Here is a 20,000-nt window from a genome sequence, read left to right as displayed (position 1 = left end):
TTTAAAACTTTACGTTATTGAATTAGCAATAAACAAAATATATCTTATTAATAAAATGTTTACATCAAAATAAATCGTGAATTTTTAAAACTATTATGACTAAAAATAATTTTTATATTTAAAAGGAATTTATATATTTAATTCCTTAAGATAAAACTTAAAACACTTTATTTTTTTTAAATAATTAAAAATTAGTTAAAACAAATAAAACAACAACAGCAAAAATTATGAAACAAACTGTTTCTTCAACAAAAAATCTATTAGTTTACAATTGTGGTTAAATGCTTTTACTTACGACTTTATTTCTCCTGAATAAACGTTACGTTACGTCACGTTAACGACAATCAAAAGATAATTTAAATATTCTAAAAGATAAATGTTTTTGCATAGCGCAAAACTGCTGAACGCGTAGGCAAATCGCCTTTTCGCAAGCAAAATGCGAGCTGCGTAACGCTTCTTAACAAGGCCTGTATATATATATGTATATATATATATATATATATATATATATATATATATATATATATATATATATATATATATATATATATATATATATATATATATATATATATATATATTTATCAGGTAACCAAAAAAGTTCGTGCGGTTTTTCTGTATATAATAAAAACACACAAAACGACAAAAGTAAGTACATTTATTCATCAAAATAGTCACCATTAGCATCTAAAACCTTTACCCAACGTAAAACAAGCTTATTTATTCCACTTCTAAAAACTTCTCGGTCCTTTGAGTTTATAAAAGCTTTCAACTCCATTTCAACCGCGTCCTGGTCTCGGAACTGCTGTCCTTTTAAATGATTTCCCAGGGAAAGGAAAAAATGGAAATCAGTAGGGGAGAGGTCTGGCGAGTATGGTGGATGAGGCAAACTCTCCCAACCAAGGCTTTGGAGCTTGTCCTGAGTCTCGCGTTGTCGTGGAGAAGCAGAACTTCTCTCCTGTGCACCAGTGCAGGCTGCTTTACAAGCAACAGGTCGTGAACTCGTTGCAGCTGTGCTGAGTAGACCAGTCCAGTAATGGTTTGGCCTGTTGGGAGCAGCTCGTAATGCACCACACCAGCTGTAGTCCACCAAATGCAGAGCAAAACCTTCCGCTTGTGGAGATTGGGCTTGGGTGTCTTTGGGATGGGGTCATCGGGGGACAACCAATGGTAGCAACGTTTGGTATTGTTGTACACAATGCATTTTTCGTCGCATGTCAATACACGATCAAGAAAAGGCTCAACATTGTGGCGTGATAAGAGTGATGTGCAGATCGTAAGCCGTTGCTTCTTGTTGTCGATTGACAATTTGTGCGGAACCCACCGACTCAGCTTCCACGCTTTCCCAATCGCATGCAGATGCAGGCGGATGGTTTCAACACTCACAGCAAACCTCACTGCAAGTTCTTGGCAAGTTTGGCTGGAGTCAGACTCGACAGCGTCCTTTAGTTCATCCTCATCAACCAAAAATGGGCGTCCAGAACGCGGCAGGTCTTCGATGGACTCATCTCCCGAAGAGAATTGCTGAAACCACTTCTGTGCTGTGGGTTCACTTACTGTACCTTCTCCAAATGCTGTGCAGATGTTTTTGGCCGCTTGTGTTGCATTCCTTCCAAGTTTGAACTCGTAAAGTAAGCAAGATCGAATAATCGTTGGTTGGGTTGCCATCCTTTCTTTACACAAAACCTTTCCTGTAAGCTCGTTACAAGCCTACACTATATATGCAGCAACTGCGCGTGACACACGCGTTCTATTACGCAACAAAGCTACTTGCCTTGTGCAATGTGGGTGTTGTAAAAAATGCTAAAAACAATTCAATTACCAAAAACCGCACGAACTTTTTTGGTTACCTAATATATATATATATATTCATATATATATATATATATATATATACATATATATATATATATATATAAATATATATATATATATATATATAAATATATATATATATATATATATATATATATATATATATATATATATATATATATATATATATATATATATATATATGTATATATATATATATATATATATGTGTATATATATATATATATATGTATATATATATATATATATATATATATATATATATATATATATATATATATATATATATATGTATATATATATATATATATATATATATATATATATATATATATATATATATATATATATAAATATATATATGTATATATATGTATATATATGTATGCATGTATGATTTACTTTACTCAGTGTTTTCAAAGAAATTTGCTGTGTGTACAGCATATAAAATTGTTACATTTATAACAAGTACTTTGAACTTTTTTATCAAGTGATCTAACACAGAATTTGCATCTACCTCTTTTCACACCAAATTACTATTATCTTTTGCTTTAGTTTCATCATTTCTACTTTTTGTGCATTTTTGTGGATCCTTTAACAACATTAAATAACTTAATTCAACATTTTTTGATGAAATATTTGCAAGTGACTTGCAAATAGATTCGTGTAATTTTAAAGACAATTTTGGAAGTAACATTCTTTTCTGGAGTTGGTTTGCTACCAGAGATTTACCGAGTTGTTATATAAACTATGTTCTGTGATGACTTTCCTTTCTTTGGGAAATACGAGACTAAATTTAATTGGTCTTGGTGACCAAACAATGAAGAGAAGACTTCTTGTGTTTGAGCTGGTAAAAATTCTGTAGGAACTTTTTTATTTTTGCGCATCGTTCCAACTAAACTTAATTTTTTCTCCAAAAGTTCTTGTGCAAGTGTTACTGGTGTAAAAAAATTATCCATATGACTTCAACTAAATCATGTACTACTCGTTGCCCTTCGATTCTTACTGGGTCCTCCATATGAGCATGACCAGTATAACTTTGTGCATTCAAGACATAGCTGGTACTAGTAGTTTGGATTTATATATATTTTTTAAAGGAGTAACGTCCACAAAATGGAACCAGCTGTTCATTAACAGTAACATTTTCATATGGCCTAAAACTATTTGAAAGTATTTGTAACTTCAGCATCATTATAGAAGATGTCAAACTAGATTACAAAAAATTACATACATTTTTTTTCAATACATTGAGTGAGGGTTTGAGAAAGTAGTAACTACATATAGAAGTTACTTCAAAAAAAGTTATGTTGTTGTATTCTTTCATTTTTTTTTTAATATATATATTTCCATTTCGTTCTTGTTTCAAAAATTTAAGTCTGCTGAAAACATTAGTACAATCTATTATATATATATATATTTAATTAATATTACTAAATTAATAAGTTCATTTTTATATTGCTACATTGGTTTAATTGGCTGTATTAATTATAAACAATTTTTCTGTATTTTAGATGGATGAAAACATATCTGATTCTTTAAAGTCAAAACTTATAGAAAACAGACTTCTTTCTGAAAACTGGAGAAAATTGGCAGAGAAAATTCCTTTACAACAATCTAAAATAGATAAAATTGATAAGAATCATATAAAACCAGCAGATAAAGTAAAATGTGTACTCGATAATTGGAAACAACTGTCTTCTCATACATTCAATGAAAATAGCATAAAAATGAAGTTACAATCCATCCAGCTGAATGACGTAATTAGTGACGTATTTAGTGAAGGTTTGCTTTCAAAATTCATGTTTAATAAAAATTATTTTTACTGTCATTATGAGCAGCAACTTCTGAATAACAGTTGCAAATATATATAATTATATGAATTTGTGACAGTAATAATAATATAATAATATTAATAATAAAATTAAAATGATAAAATAAAAAAATTAAAAATATTTATTGTTCCAAAAAACCATAATATTTTTATTAACATTCGGCTGTGTGCGTGTGTAAAAAATAAAAATAATTTGGTGAGACCTTTACCAATTTATTTTTAATGCAAAAATTATTATTCACTTGAATAATTTATTACTACTCAAGATTTTTACTACTTATGATTTTTTTTCAAATTGATTAGTTGATAAAGTAATAATTAATAAATTAATAATTAATAAATGATTTTTACATTAAAAAAATCTTTAAATTCTCTTGAGTAGTACCACTAGTATACTTATTTTTAAAGTTATTTTTCTTTTTTCCATATGAAAAATAAATTTAATTAAAATTAACTAAATTAATTGACTTCTTGTGAAACCAATTATTGAATATTGTATTGTCATCAACCAAGAGCCAATCGTTATCGCAATAATTTAGATCGTTTTCAGCCAATCGTTATCGCAATAATTTAGATCTTCCTATATTCATGAACGGTGATGTACTCGATGAGTCACCTACTCTTCATCTTCATCTTCATCACTCTTCATCTTCTAGGATTAACTCTTACTTCCAATCTTTCTTAAAAACCATATATTAAATTGGTTGCAAAATTAGCATCTGCTAAGGTTGCATCTCTTTATCGAGCTCGCCACTTTCTTACTCTGGTTTCTATTCTCTATCTCTATAAATCTCAAATCCGGCCTTGTATGGAATACTGTTGCCATATCTGGGGCGGATCTTCTAATGATGCCCTTTCTTTTTTAGACAAGGTGCAAAAACGCATTGTAAACATAGTGGGACCTGCTCTTGCAGCCAACCTTCAACCATTATCGCATCATCGTAATGTTGCTTCTCTTTCTCTTTTCTACAAATACTATACTGGGCACTGCTCTAAAGAGCTAGCGTCTCTTGTGCCATCTACTAAAATTCATTCTCGTGTTACTCGTCATTCAATTAGTGTCATCCTTTTTCTGTGACTGTTCCTAAGTGCTCCAAAAACGCTTATTCGTCTAGTTTTTTTCCTCGAACATCAGTTCTTTGGAATTTGCTTCCTTCATCTTGCTTTCCTGATTCATATAATTTGCAATCTTTTAAATGATCCGTCAATCATTATCTTGCTCTACAATCTTCATCTTTTCTCTTACAGTATTTTCCAACTTTAATTAGTGGCTGCTTGCAGCCTTGTTGGAAGCGAAGATGTTTAAAAAAAAAAAAAAAGAAAGAGTATGTATGCAAAATTTGAAGAAAATCTATCATCAGGAAGTGACTCAAAAATTGGTTGCAAGATTCGATGTTAACAGAGACAACGAGTTAATAAAAGCATTGAAAAAAATTTCCTAGTCCTGGCTTTTAACCCATGAAAGCCAGGGCACTGATCGCTTACTAATATGCAGTGTCATTTAAGAGGAGTAATTTTAAAATTAGAATACAGGGTCCAGGGTAAGGTTACCAGATGTCCGGCTCTCACGAAGGAGAACGCAGTAAGTATTTTTTTACAGTAAAAAAAATATTTTTTACAAAATTGGTGTGTATTCTCCTCTGTAAAAGTTGAACGCCTGGCAACCCTAGCTCAGGGTAGAGTTGGGTATTATGCTTTCTGGGCCATAATAGACAAATAAAATGATAAAATAAAAAAAATTCCAATGGTGGAATATATTTTTTATTTCATCTTGTATTAAAAAGAGTTGGTTGGGCTTTTTTGATGTCAACTGATTTTATAATTTCAGAAAAGTCATAGTTTTTTGCAAATTTGTGTTTAATTACTAACCCAAGTTATACAAAATATATTGATCCTTTTATAACATGAAGTTATATTATAGTTACAACAGATAAAATATGATTAGGTAATAGTGATGATCTGATTAATCAGAATCTGCTAAAGCCTAATTTGCTGTTTTAAAAAAAAAATCAATAAATTGTTAGTGAATAATTATCTTTGTATTCACTTGAGTTGTAAATGGCAAAATTCTTTAAATTTTATAAAAATTTTTTTATTGGGTTGAAAAATGAAATTTTGAGTTTTTTTAAATAACAATCTAGTTGATATAAATTAAAGCCGTGTTCCATTATATTTAAATTGAAATATGTTTTCGTATGATCAATTATAAATTTAAATCCAGAGCTTAGTGTGTTTTTGTAAAACCTTTGACTTGAAAAGGATGTGACCTTATTTTCTGGTTCTTATTTCTTTTCTAAAATTTTAATATCGAAAAGTTTTGAAAAGTTGAATCCAAATCCAGAGTCAAAATCATTCATGGTTTTAAAATCATAGCTTTTTATCTTGCATAGCTTGTTATTTTGTTTAGTTTTTAACAACAGTTCCAATACAAACGCTTGTAGCTGTTATCCTCTAAAATCCTGTATGAAAATTGTTTAACTTTTTTTGGGTATTTCACTTCATTTAGAAATAGCTCGGTTAGTTACTCTAAAAGTACAACACTATTGACTAGCATTGATAAATGCACTGCTTATTGCATATTTTTTTTATTTGTTTAGGTTTGAAACTTGAGGTTTAAGAATTTAGTCACATGAATTTCAAAAGTTTATTATTATCTAATAGCTATGTAAAGATTTATTATGTATTATATTACTTATATATTTAAAGATTTGTTTACACCTTATTTTGTTTTATTTACACTAAATTTTTTGATTAAGAAGGTTCCTGCAACTTAATAATTTTTGCTACTTGGTGGATCTTATTAAAACACGAGTTGTGGTTTATTAACATTAAGTTTTACCTAACCTCAAACCTAGTATTATATCAAAGTTAGCCCAGTGTGGTCTATATTATTGTGTATAACAGTTTTAAAAGTAAGTTCAGGTTTTAATCTACATTAGATCCCAACATTTTCAGGTCCGGTTTTAGTAATTCACAATTCGTTAAGGTTCCTACACATTTAGAATATTATACCTAGATAATCTTTTTTTGCTTGTTTTTCTAATTAAGCTATCTATTTTATTTTAAGATGATGATCAACATCGGAATCAAGATGAAACTTGTAAGTTTTTTTAAAATTAAAAATATACTTCATTCAACTTAATACTTCAACTTTTTTTCATTTTTCCAAATTTATTTATTTCAAAAATCTTAAAGTTTTTTTTCAAGTTAATTTATATAAATGTTTCAAAGATATTTTTTTTTTGGGGGGGGGATAAAAAAAAAGTGTAATTTTTTTTTGTTTTATTTTTTTTATTAATGATTTTTTTATTGTGTTTTTGCTTTCTAAATACATATTGTTCTATATATTACTTGTTATTAACTTTTTGTTTGTTTATATTTTTCTTGAGTAATATTTGTTCTTCAATAAAGTTCTTGATTTAAATATTTATACTACCTGTTTTTACTATATATTTACATACCATGTTTTTAAAATCTTTAAAATTTTTTTTAAAGAAATTTGATATCTTTATTGTTGGTCTAAACCTTTTTGATTTTGTCAGTTATTAAGCGTGTTATTCTTTTTGCTCTTGTGGTCTTAAATGCAAAAAAGTAATTACAGCTATGTTATGTAAAATTTAATTTTTCATTTGCATAATTTTTCCTGAAAGTGTCAAGCTATTTAGTTTTATAATAATAATTTGTTCTTGCTTCAATTTTGTCAAAGCAACAATTAATTTCTTTCTCTAAATGCAAATGTAGTTAAGAATCACAAGCAGCTTAAAAACAAACATGTTTGGTAAATATAATATATTTAAACGCAAGTAGTCTTTTTAAATTAGGAATAAAGCTCCATTTCTAAAAACATAATTGTCTGAAAAAAGTTATTACTTCTGATAGATATAATTAAAAATGCTTAAGTTGTAGAGTGTCTAATGATACAGAAAAATTAAGAAATGCCACCATATGTTACAGATTTTACTAATTTTTAAAAAATGTTGTGAAAGTTCCAGCCTCAAATCCAAGTCATATTCTGAAATAAGACTAATTATGACTTTAAGAATATATCGTCCATTTTTGTCCAGTTGTTTATTTAGATATTTAAAGTCAAATAAGTGTAAAATATTAGTACTTTTTACTTAAAGACTTGTAAACTGATGCGATGAATCCAATAAATTTAATAATAATATTACTAGTCTAATAATGGAACATCAGCATGATGTACCATTAAACTGATTATCGTTATGGTGTTGTAATTAAATGTTATTAACTTTCAACATTACCAAACTGATAGAATTTAGCGTCCATTTTATAGCAACTAATAACTAACTTTTACCTAAAAAGAAACATAGAAGAAATCATTCACTGTTATAATTTCCATTAATTTAGTTATTTTGTAATTGCATAAGTTTAATCAACTCTTTTTGTTTAAACAAAAGTTATTATTTTCTTTTATTTAATTTTTGTTGTTTTATATTATGAATAAGTTTGTTTGATTTTTTTAAAATTTTTCCGACACAAAGATTGCAAAAAGTGACCAACATAGCCATCCAGTTACATAGACCAGGGAAATATGAAAATAAAAACAGATTTTGATAGTGTTGTTGAATTAAAAATTAAAATCATAAAAAAATATAAATTGTGTGGTAAGACTTTTGTGAAGTAGAAAAACGAATTATAGATGCTCAGGGGGCAGGGGGAGAAACAACTAACGCTCGAGTCACTCTGTGTGTAGAACATATGGAACAAAGAAAAAATATTTGATTGACTGATTTTAGAGACTGTTGATGTTTACAAATGTGATGGTGTAGTGCATTAGTATGTTCTGTTTGGTCATCTAATATGGTCTTGTTATGTTTTCGTTCACTTTCAAATCAGGTAAATAGAAAGCTAAACACACTCGCTTCTTGCGCTTATGGACTAGCACATCAGTGTTAGATATAAAACCTACAAAACGAATTTCAATTGATCAAATGCACACATTAGTCACCTTAGGCCACAAGCCATCACTCTTAGCTAAAAGAGCTACAACCCTGTGCTGGTGTGGAATGATGTGCTATGAAGTGAGTATTTAGATCCAAGCAGATAGTCAGCCAGTGCTATACCAACGTGCATTGTGAAGCTTCCAAATGAATGTGTGCAGAAGTGTCAGTGTAGTCTTTGGGTTATTGAGTGTTTAACCACATCCAGCAGGTGTCTTGCAAATTAATGTCAGAGTCAGCAAATTAACGTCTGTTTTGTTGTTGTGGTGTACATTGAAAGCAGTTGGGGCTCACCAGCCACAAAGAATAAATTTTTTATTGTTTGTTGTGCCACACAATGACCACAAAAAGTGACCAATAGAGCCATCCAGTTACATAGACCTGGGGAATGTGAAAATAAAAACTGATTGTAGATGACGTTATTGGGTAAGAATCAGAAATTAATGTAAAGACTATTAAGTAAGAGGATTAAAATTTCATGACTCAGGGAAAGGGGGAACCATAACTCATTATCTAGTCATCCTTAGCAAATGATAAGATTATGGTCTATGAGTAAACAAGTCTATAAATTTGCTGGTGTATTAAGGGCTATCACATCTAAAAATATTGTACGATACAAAACAATAAAATAAAATAAAGAGACAATAAAATTGTAGTTAAAATGATAATAAATAATAGTTCAAGCAATATATATATATAATCAACTAATAACAAACTTTTACCTTAAAAGAAACACATAAGAAATCATTCACCGTTTTAGTTTCCATTAAGTTATTTGTAATTGTGTCAGTTTCATCAAGTCAGTTTTTATTTTTATTTAATCCTTATTGCATTTGTAGTTTTATATTAGGAATGGATTTGTGTGATTTCGGAAGATAGATAAAAGGTAAATACAACTTGTTTACTTTAACAACGCTAAACAGTCTTCAAGGTTTTGCAAAAATCAAAAAGTAATTTATTAACTTATACAAAACTGCCTTAAATTTTATATATTGTTAAGCAAAATGGTACAATATTTAACTAAAACGCCCTTAATTAAACTAACTTAATTAAACTTTATTGTCAGATCAGGTTATCCTGCTACTGGTAACATGTAACCCAGTACAATCTGCTTCATGTCCTGCTGCCTTGTAGGATACGCCTTTTTAGGCAAAGGCTAGGAGATGCCAACTCCGATTTAAAACACCCCCTGCCTTAGGGTTCTTGGTTGAGTAAAGGCTAGAGATGGTGTCTCGATAAAAATACTCATCTTGGGCAGATGTTAAATGCACCCAGCTACTGTCTTGTAGAAGGCCTCCTAGGCAAAGACTTAAGGGGTAAACAGATTCTATCTGTTGACCAGCCTCGCACCCCTTCTTCATCTATTAGGCTGGCACAGATGTATTTTTAATACATTGTTTCCAGTTTAGGATGTTGAATGCTGGATCTTCTTGACTCAATGCATGGGTTTGCTTGTGTCACTGTTTTTATGACTAGGCAACTCATTCTATTATCTCCTTATGAGGGTACAGCTCTAAAACTCAGTTTTATGGTTCTGAGGCCGGCTGGTAGTCAGGTTTCCCGAACTCTGTGGTAGCTCTCAGAGAGGCTGATTCCATCAACAGCTGAAAAATATCAAAGTATTAACAGTGCCATGTTGCGCATGGATGGTGTCCCTGTTTGTACTTTTGGTGTGCATTGCGGAGACCACATTTGGAGCCCTTTGTTACGGCTTAGGGTTTATTAGTAGTAATGAGGCAATTGCTTGGGCTATTAAACGGTGTTCTGAGTACTATCTATGCTTTGAGTCAAGTTCTTCAATCTAATTTAAAAATGAATAAAGTACCAAAAACTATAAAACACAAAAAACCATCATCATCACCAAGTTCTCTAAACCTATCATTCACTAATATTCGTGGTCTTCGAAGTAACTTTTCTTCTGTTGAGTCTTATCTCTTGCAAAGTTCACCAGACCTACTTGCTCTTTGTGAGACTAATTTGAGTTCGGCTGTCTCATCTTGTGATCTTAGTGTTGATGGTTATCTTCCTCTGATTCGTAAAGACTCCAATAGCCACATGCTTGGCCTGGGCATTTACATTCGTAAGAATTCACCTGTTTGTCGTGAAACTAGGTTTGAATCCACAGGCTATTCTTTCATGTGCTTTCGTTTAGCACCACTTCACGCTATTGCCTTTCTCTTTGTTCTATATCGATCTCCTTCATCTCAAGACTGTACACTTTTTGATGTTATTTCTGATCATATTGACCAAGCCCTCTCTCTTTATCCATCAGCTAATATAGTTGTTGTCGGTGACTTTAATGCTCACCACTCTGAATGGCTTGGCTCTAGTGTCAGTGACTCTGCAGGCATTAAAGCCCACAACTTTTGCCTTTCTCAATCCCTAACTCAAATAGTCAACTTTCCAACTCGCTTTCCTGACAACCCTAATCATTTACCTTCTCTACTCGACTTATGTCTTGTTTCTGATCCTAGTCAGTGCTCAGTTTCTCCACATTCACCCTTAGGTGCTTCTGATCACAGTTTGATCTCTTTAAAACTAATATCTCATTCTTCTTCATCACCTGAATACCCCTACTATCGAACCTCTTACAACTACAGTAAAGCTGACTGGGATTCTTTCCGTGATTTTCTTCGTGATGGCCCTTGGGTAGAAATCTTTCAACTTCCTGTCGACAAATGTGCTTCTTATATAACTTCGTGGATTCAGGCTGGCATGGAATCTTTTATTCCCTCTCGACGATTCCAGGTCAAGCCTCACTCTCCTCCATGGTTTTCCTCACACTGTGCTGCTGCGATTGCCAATCGAAACCGCTACTTCCATATTTATCAGCAAAACAATTCTCCAGAAAACAGACGTCTTTTCATTACTGCTAGAAACAACTGTAAAAAGGTTTTGTCTTTTCAAAAAAAACTCTTTGCCAAAACCCGCTATTCTCAGGTCATGAAATCTCGTATCTCATCTCAAAAATTAGGCTCTCGTGACTTCTGGAGAATCTTTAATAATATCAATAATAAGGGCAAATCTATAATTCCACCTCTCTTGTATGGTTCAGACTTTGTCACCTCACCTAAAGACAAAGCCGAACTGTTTGCTAAAAACTTTTCATCAATATCATCTCTTGATTCCACTAATTGCGTTCTACCTGATATTGCCAACAAACAGGTTGATTCATTGCTTGACATTCATATCACTTCAGCATCTGTATCTAAAGCGATTTCCTGTCTAGACTCTTCTACAGCTTGTGGCCCAGACAACATACCTGTTATTGTCTTGCAGAAGTGTTCTCCAGAGCTGTCGTCTATACTCTCAAAACTATTCAACAAGTGCTTATCAGAGTCTTGTTTTCCAGCCTGCTGGAAAGCCGCATCTGTTATCCCTATCTTCAAAAATTCTGGGGAGTGATCTGATTCGTCTAACTACCGTCCCATAAGTCTTCTTCCTATCATAAGCAAGGTTTTTGAATCTTTAATTAACAAACACTTAATTTCTCATCTTGAATCTAATAACTTACTTTCTGACCATCAATATGGATTTCGATCTTCTCGTTCTACAGCTGATTTGCTAACAGTAATAACTGACAGGTTTTATCGTGCATTAGATGAAGGTGGAGAGGTTAAGGCCATCGCTCTTGACATTTCAAAAGCGTTTGATAAAGTTTGGCATGCTGATCTTCTCCATAAGCTTTTTTCTTATGGTGTATCCGGCAACATCTTTAAGATCATTGAATCCTTCCTTTCCAATCATAGCATAAAAGTTGTCCTCGATGGACAACACTCTTCTTCTTATTCTGTAACTTCAGGGGTTCCTCAAGGTTCTATCCTTGGCCCTATACTCTTTTTAATTTACATTAACGATCTTCCAGATATTCTCACATCTAAGGTGGCATTGTTTGCTGATGATACTACCATTTATTCTTGTCGTGATAAGAAACCAACACCCTCTGATTGCCTGGAGGGGGCATTTGAGCTTGAAAAGGATCTCACTTCTGCTACAGCATGGGGCTCACAGTGGCTGGTGAACTTTAATTCAGATAAAACTCAATTTTTTTCAGCCAATCGTTATCGCAATAATTTAGATCTTCCTATATTTATGAACGGTGATGTACTCGATGAGTCACCTACTCTTCATCTTCTAGGATTAACTCTTACTTCCAATCTTTCTTGGAAACCATATATCAAATCGGTTGCAAAATTAGCATCTGCTAAGGTTGCATCTCTTTTTCGAGCTCGCCACTTTCTTACTCTGGATTCTATTCTCTACCTCTATAAATCTCAAATCCGGCCTTGTATGGAATACTGTTGCCATATCTGGGGCGGATCTTCTAATGATGCCCTTTCTCTTTTAGACAAGGTGCAAAAACGCATTGTAAACATAGTTGGACCTGCTCTTGCAGCCAACCTTCAACCATTATCACATCGTCGTAATGTTGCTTCTCTTTCTCTTTTCTGCAAATACTATAATGGGCACTGCTCGAAAGAGCTAGCGTCTCTTGTGCCATCTACTAAAATTCATTCTCGTGTTACTCGTCATTCAATTAAGTGTCATCCTTTTTCTGTGACTGTTCCTAAGTGCTCCAAAAACGCTTATTCGTCTAGTTTTTTTCCTCGAACATCAGCTCTTTGGAATTCGCTTCCTTCATCTTGCTTTCCTGATTCATATAATTTGCAATCTTTTAAATCGTCCGTCAATCGTTATCTTGCTCTACAATCTTCATCTTTTCTCTTACAGTAACTTCCAACTTCAATTAGTGGCTGCTTCCAGCCTTGTTGGAAGCGAAGATTTTTAAAAAAAAAAAAAAAAAAAAAAAGAAGGAGATAATTGAAGTCGGCAATGTGACAAAAGTAATGTAATTTAGGTTATCTACAACAAATAAAATAATTAGTATGAGTTTTGCAACTAGAAAAAACTTGCAAGTTTGAGGCAGGATTAATAGATGAAAATCTTCACTTTTGGACGCAGATTGAATTGGTTTATTTAAATGACATTTACTGTTGTAATTTAATAAATAAGCATAAATCAAAAAGATAAGCAATCAAATAGTAAGTTTTGTTGATGAATAATCATTGTAAATTCTGTGCATTTTGAACAAAAAATTTAAAATGTTTTAGTTTATCAAACTTACAAAATTAACTGGTACAATGAAGCTAAATTATTTTGAAGTCCTCACGGACCTTCAAAGATTTTGCCAAATATTTTTGATTTTGTAAATACATATATGAAAAAATCATGTCTCAAAATATTCAGATTATATAAAATGGTTTCTAAAAAAATGCTATTTAAATTGTAGTAATTTTGTATAACATAACCTTCAAATAAAATATCCCTCGTCAATGTTTTTAACAGCTTTTAAATGAGTTGTAAAGGTTATAACTTTTGAGTAAGCTTAGTTCTTACATTTCTTTAAGATAGTAAGAGTGCTACGAAGTTTCCTAATTTTCGGCTTTAATTGAAGTTTCTTTAATTTTCAACTATAGTTGAAGCTTCTTTAATTAAGTTTTTATTTTTAAGTTTTGACACTTTTGTTTAAGCTTCGACTTTATGCAAAACTAAGTGCATTGCTTGCTGAATCATAAACTTTAACAATTTTGTATTTTTAAATAAAGATACAAAGCTATATTATTATAAAATTTAAGAAAAAGGCTTAACAGGTAGAGGGTCAATAACTAGTCAATAATAGAAAGTCAATATCTATCGTGGATGAACAAAATCGCTATTTTGATCTCTTAAAACAATTGCTTGCTAGTCTAGGTTGACCAGTTAAAAGTAACCAGGATTTATTTCGAAAATTCATGTTTTACTAGCAGTAGGCAACCTGTAATACAGGTTTTTAGTAAATAAATTTTTTATAACAATTTAATTCTTTTTTGTTTTCTCTAAGGAAATATAATTTTATTGATACTTTTTTAGTTCTGCTTACTTTTATTTTTCTTGGCTTCTTAGTTAAACAAAACTGTTAGCTTCATTAAAGATACAGTTAACCATTTATTTTGCAACGTTCGAATATTAAATGCGCAAATCACAACAAACTCGTTTTGTTAAAATATGGCTTGATATATTGGCATAGATCATCCAAGTCTTATTTTAAAATTGCGAAAAATTGATTAGGTAAAATATCCGGAATATATTTTCCCTTTCCTTCCTCTTAATTTTGCTTTTAGCTGAGTAGTTTTTAATTTTTTTTAACTTTACTTTATTTTGCTAATAGTGATGAGTGAAGGTTAAAAAATAAATATTCACAAAAATTATACCTTAACTTGTATCCTAATATAACTTAATAATATATAACTTGTATAAAATGAAATTGTTTTCGATATCCGGAGAAACTATTAGTTGAAAAATATATCCGCAATTCCGGATAAGGCTAATCTCTAAATATTGCTCCTATAAAAGTTAAAGCTTATTACTTAAGCTATCTTTTTTTTTTAATAATCCAGCAGAAACTAAAATAATAATAAAATAAAAAAAATACTGTAAACAAATATGTCGGTTTACCTTATAGTTAAGGTATATCAAAATATATTTATTTCAGCATTTATCCAATCCAAATTTATACTAATGCAGATAATATTTAGCAAAAAATGTCCGGAATATATTTTGCCTTGCCGTTTGTCTTAACTTTGCAGTATAATTATTAGTTTTATTTAAAACTTTTTATTAATTTTTGTATAAGTCAGGTTGGTAAAAAAAGCAATTGCTTTTACTCGACATTTTTGAAGTAATTGTTACCCTTAACGTGAATACAAATTTGAGCAAAATCGATAAATATTTTCGCATAAAGGTGAGCAATTTGTCTAAAACCGTTAAATGAAAGCAATTGCTTTTTTTAATTCACCCGGCCCATTGAGCTGAAAAGGCTATAAAAGAGATGTTAAAAGCATATAAAACAGTTGTAAAAATTATATATTTAAAATTGTGTTCACTTTTTTTTCAAAACAAATTTATTTACATGATAAATAGTTAAATATGTAACAAAAATATTAAAAAAAAATCTATATAAAACATATTTTTCTTAAAAAACAATTAACGTTGAAGGCACTTTTCCAAATCAGTTATAATAGCCGCCATCTCCAGGACCGAGGAGCCAAGCATAGCTTATTCTAAAGAAAACCATGTTAAAATAATTGAAAGTATTTATTATCGATAGGGATAACGATTAAACATTTAAAAAACTACGTGATTCCATATTAGTATGAAGTTATAGCAAAATTTGTAAAAAGTAAAAAAAAAAAAAAAAAATTAGAAAAAAACAAAATTGAAAGATTTTTAAAAACTACTTAATTTTGTGAGCATTTTCGCTATGGTGTTCGCTTTTGAAACCAATATCTTTATATTTAATGAAAAGCCAATTCGTTTAGTTAATCTCATTCAAATACCAAAAATATTAGTAACACTAAATATAAAAAAAAAATGAATGAGATATAAACTATTATACTATAGTAATATCAAACTACCCGTAATGATTTTTAACGATAGACACCACGGGAAGGTAAGCCAAGCTGTCTATCAACACAAAGCATCACAGCAATTACGCAAAGCAATAGCAAATAGCTTAAGATATTTGTAGGATGAAATTACACAAAATATAAACAGCATGTGTTTTATATATATATATATATAAAACACATGTCTATATATATATATATATATATATATATATATATATATATATATATATATATATATATATATATATATATATATATATATATATATATATATAGCTATAAAAGGCTAGACAATAGACACTAAATATAACTGTAAGGGATCGTCCATAAATTATGTAATGCAAAATATATCTAAAAACTGAAGTAGGAGATATTGAGCTCTTTAACGCGGCAATTTTCATTAAACTAAATGCGCTAATTTATCTAAATATTAAAACTCTGCGAGAGAAAACTTTTGAACTTTTTTGTTTTATTGAAAAAGTTTGCGTTACGTAATTTAAGGACGATCCCAAACATGTTTTGGCACTAAATGCTGATTCACACCTCTGCTTACTAAACCTCTTGACTGGCAAAGTATCTTGCTTATTGTTACTTTAGTTTTTTTTCTTTTTAAATAGATTTTTAGTCATAAAGAATAGCCGGCTAGCATAACAATCTAGCTCAACATACACTGCCAGTCACTTGCTTGCCTAGTTTAACAGCTTAGCTCTACACACACCTCAAGTCACGACACTTTCTTGGCTAGTTCAACGGCCTAGCCCTACACACACTGCAAGACACAACACTTGCTTGGCTAGTTTAATGACCTAGCTCTACACATTCGGCTACGATTTATAACACTAATAACTATTTAAAAGCAGTTATAACAGTAGGTAAAGTAACAAAAACTGATTGCATTTTTTACATTTTTTTATAAAAAAAACTAGGTGTTTAATACTAAAACAATAATCATTTATAAATTAAGTATATTTGTAAATAAAACATTTTTGAAAATCATTTATTAAATCATTTAAAATTTATGTTATTTTGTTAATAACATTAAAGTCATTACATACATCACACAGCTTGTGCTTGCAAGATATGAACGTTTAGAAATGTGAAAAACCAGACGATAAATTAAGAACATAAGAAAGTATAACATTATTTATGTAACATTTTTCACCGACCATACCTTGAATGGGATGTTTATCATTTTTGAAAAACAAACTGTTAAATGCTCTAGTTCTTGAACAGGCAACATATAGTTGCCCATGAGAAAAACACGGTTTTTTTTAGATATACACCAACTCAGTCAAATGTTTGACCTTGACTTTTATTAATTTTCATTGAATATGCCAATCTGACTGGAAACTAACGACGTTTCAGAACAAAAGGTAAATTAGAATCTGCTGGAGCCAAGTGAATTCGAGGAATAAATACCCATTTACCACCTGAAACACCTGTCAAAACCTGTGCATCAATATAATTATTTTGTATATAATTATTTTTTTGAATTTTGAATATAATTTTTTTGAATTTTGAATATAATTATTTGCACAAACTTTCATTCGAGTGCCATTGCATTACCCAGCTTTGAGATCAAAATTTCTAAGTAGCATTATTACAATTTTACCAATTTTCAACTTTAAACAATGAGGAGGCATACCTGAAGGAGTTAAGCTGTTCAAAAACTCAACAGGAAAGTTACTTCTTTTAATAAAGTTATGTCTCAATTTGATTAGCACTTAAATACATTTTGACCTCACCCAGTTAACATTCAAGCACTTCTTCATTGATTGATAATGAATCCACATTAGTGGGTGTTAAACGTGTTATGACACGTTTATAATAATCATTTTGTTCAGCATCTCCAAAAATCTTATGAACAATAGAGACATTTCTCTAATAATCCACTGATGAGGTATCTCAATGCATCCTTTAAAAGGATCCTCTTCTTTGATAGGCATTGTTCCGCGACCAAGTTTTAATAGCCATTGGGAAAATTATCTTTCTCCATCATGTACTCTCATATTTTCAGTTAATGTAAATTTCTGCACCCATTGCCACTGTAAAGAACATTTTATACACGATTCTACAATTTCAGCTGGTTGTCCTCTTTTCACAACTGGCAGTATTTGCCTAAAGTCACCACCATAAAGAATGACTTTTCTTCCAAACGAAAAGTTGTTGTTGCAAACATCTTTTAACAACATATCAGTTGCATATAAAGCATGTTTAGGTATCATAGATGTTTCATCAAGCAAAAACAAACTAACTTGTCTTAAAAAATGTCCATGTATTGAGTTAGTGGTTACATTACATGTACTGTTATCCAATATTGTTACAGGAAATTTGAATAAACCATGCAATGTAGATCCAATGTAGATCCATGCAATGTTAATTATCTACATTGCATGGTTTCAAATTTTCTGTCCCAATATTGGATAACAGCACATGTAATGAAACCCCTAACTCAATACATGGACATTTTTTAGGACAAGTTAGTTTGTTTTTGCTTGATGAAACATCTATGATACCTAAACATGCCTTAAATGCAATTGATATGTTGTTAAAAGATGTTTGCAACAACAACTTTCCGTTTGGAAGAAAAGTCATTCTTTTTGGTGGTGACTATAGGCAAATACTGCCAGTTGTGAAAAGAGGACAACCAGCTGAAATTGTAGAATCGTGTATAAAATTTGTAAGAAGAGTTGCTGTTATGCCAGTCCATGCAGCTGCAACAGATTCAAAACCCCTACTTATGGTTTCAGCAATCAAATAATTATACGTAAACGTTTTTCCACTACCAGCTGGTCCATCCATAAAAAACAATCTTGAATGTTAATTTTCTTCACTTGCTTGCTTATTCAGTGCAGCAAGGATAGCCTCACATACATTTAATTAATTGACATTTAGCAACAGCTCATTCACTTGGCTTCATCATTATATTGTTGAACATTTTCATCAAAATTTTCTAGATTTAAACCTATAAAGTCATCAATAACAGGCAGATTGTAATCAGCCAGCGTTTTACCACTTTGATTAATAATTTTTTCAATTTGATGAAGATTAGCTTATTCAGCTATTAGAAGTGGGACTGAGCAGTGAATAAAATCTTCCATCATAAAAGCTTTGTATGTATTCCAGAGATGTAAAGGATTGTCAGGTTCACAATGGTCAAAATAATTGAAAACAACTGTCTAATTTGCTTTAGCATACGTGTTAAAACCACTTTAGAAAGAGTATTCTGCCATTCAGTGTCAACTTGCAACAAACCTTTCAAAACACATGCTTCACGAAATGTTTCAAGGACAATACCATTAAAAGTACACACATGCTCCCACGATCTTGCTCCTTTTACTTGCAAAAGTAACAGTCTAAGAAAAAACAATTCTCCAGTTGGATTAACTTTATACATTCTTAGTATCATCTTATTACCAACCCTTTGTCTAACCTTCCATTTACAAATTTATCATCAAAAACAAAGTGATAAGGAATGTCTACATATGAATAACATTGGGTTTCTTCATTTTCAGAATTTAACTTAAACCATGCCGTAAAATGTGTAATTGCCGTAAAATCTCATTGAGCAGCATGATCTAAAGCCACTTGTTCTGCTCCTTCTCTAAAATACACTATTTGATTCTCAGGATAATGAACTTTAAGGCGGATAATAGTGTGTGATATTTGACTAAAGGGATACTCGAATATTCGCCACGATGCTTCAGGTGCACTAACATAATGACAATCTAAAAAAGTATTTACTTCTTCATGATTTTTTTAGTTTGTTTATAACAATACTTGCGCAGTCATGCCCTTTGTATAAGTACTTGTACAAATATTTAACAGCCTTTACAGACATGCAAGCTTCAACATTAATATTGATATTTCATTAATAACCAAGGTTTGTAAGGTACAACCCAACAGTTATCTACATTGTTGCTT

General features: G+C 30.9%; 1 protein-coding gene across 1 annotated transcript in view; it reads left to right on the top strand.

Annotated features, from left to right (window-relative positions):
- Window positions 1-20,000, top strand: part of LOC136090419 (uncharacterized) — a 69,605-nt gene that overhangs the window by 20,021 nt on the left and 29,584 nt on the right. Inside the window, exons 2-3 of the mRNA XM_065817030.1 lie at window positions 3,348-3,618; window positions 6,735-6,767. Coding sequence (XP_065673102.1) covers window positions 3,348-3,618; window positions 6,735-6,767 — 304 coding nt within the window. The remainder of the gene's footprint in view (window positions 1-3,347; window positions 3,619-6,734; window positions 6,768-20,000) is intronic.

Source organism: Hydra vulgaris, chromosome 14 (genome assembly GCF_038396675.1).
Source record: "Hydra vulgaris chromosome 14, alternate assembly HydraT2T_AEP".
In the NCBI taxonomy this organism is placed as follows: domain Eukaryota; kingdom Metazoa; phylum Cnidaria; class Hydrozoa; order Anthoathecata; family Hydridae; genus Hydra; species Hydra vulgaris.
Note: the sequence above shows the minus strand (reverse complement) of the source record. Positions and strands in the feature narration are given on the sequence as shown.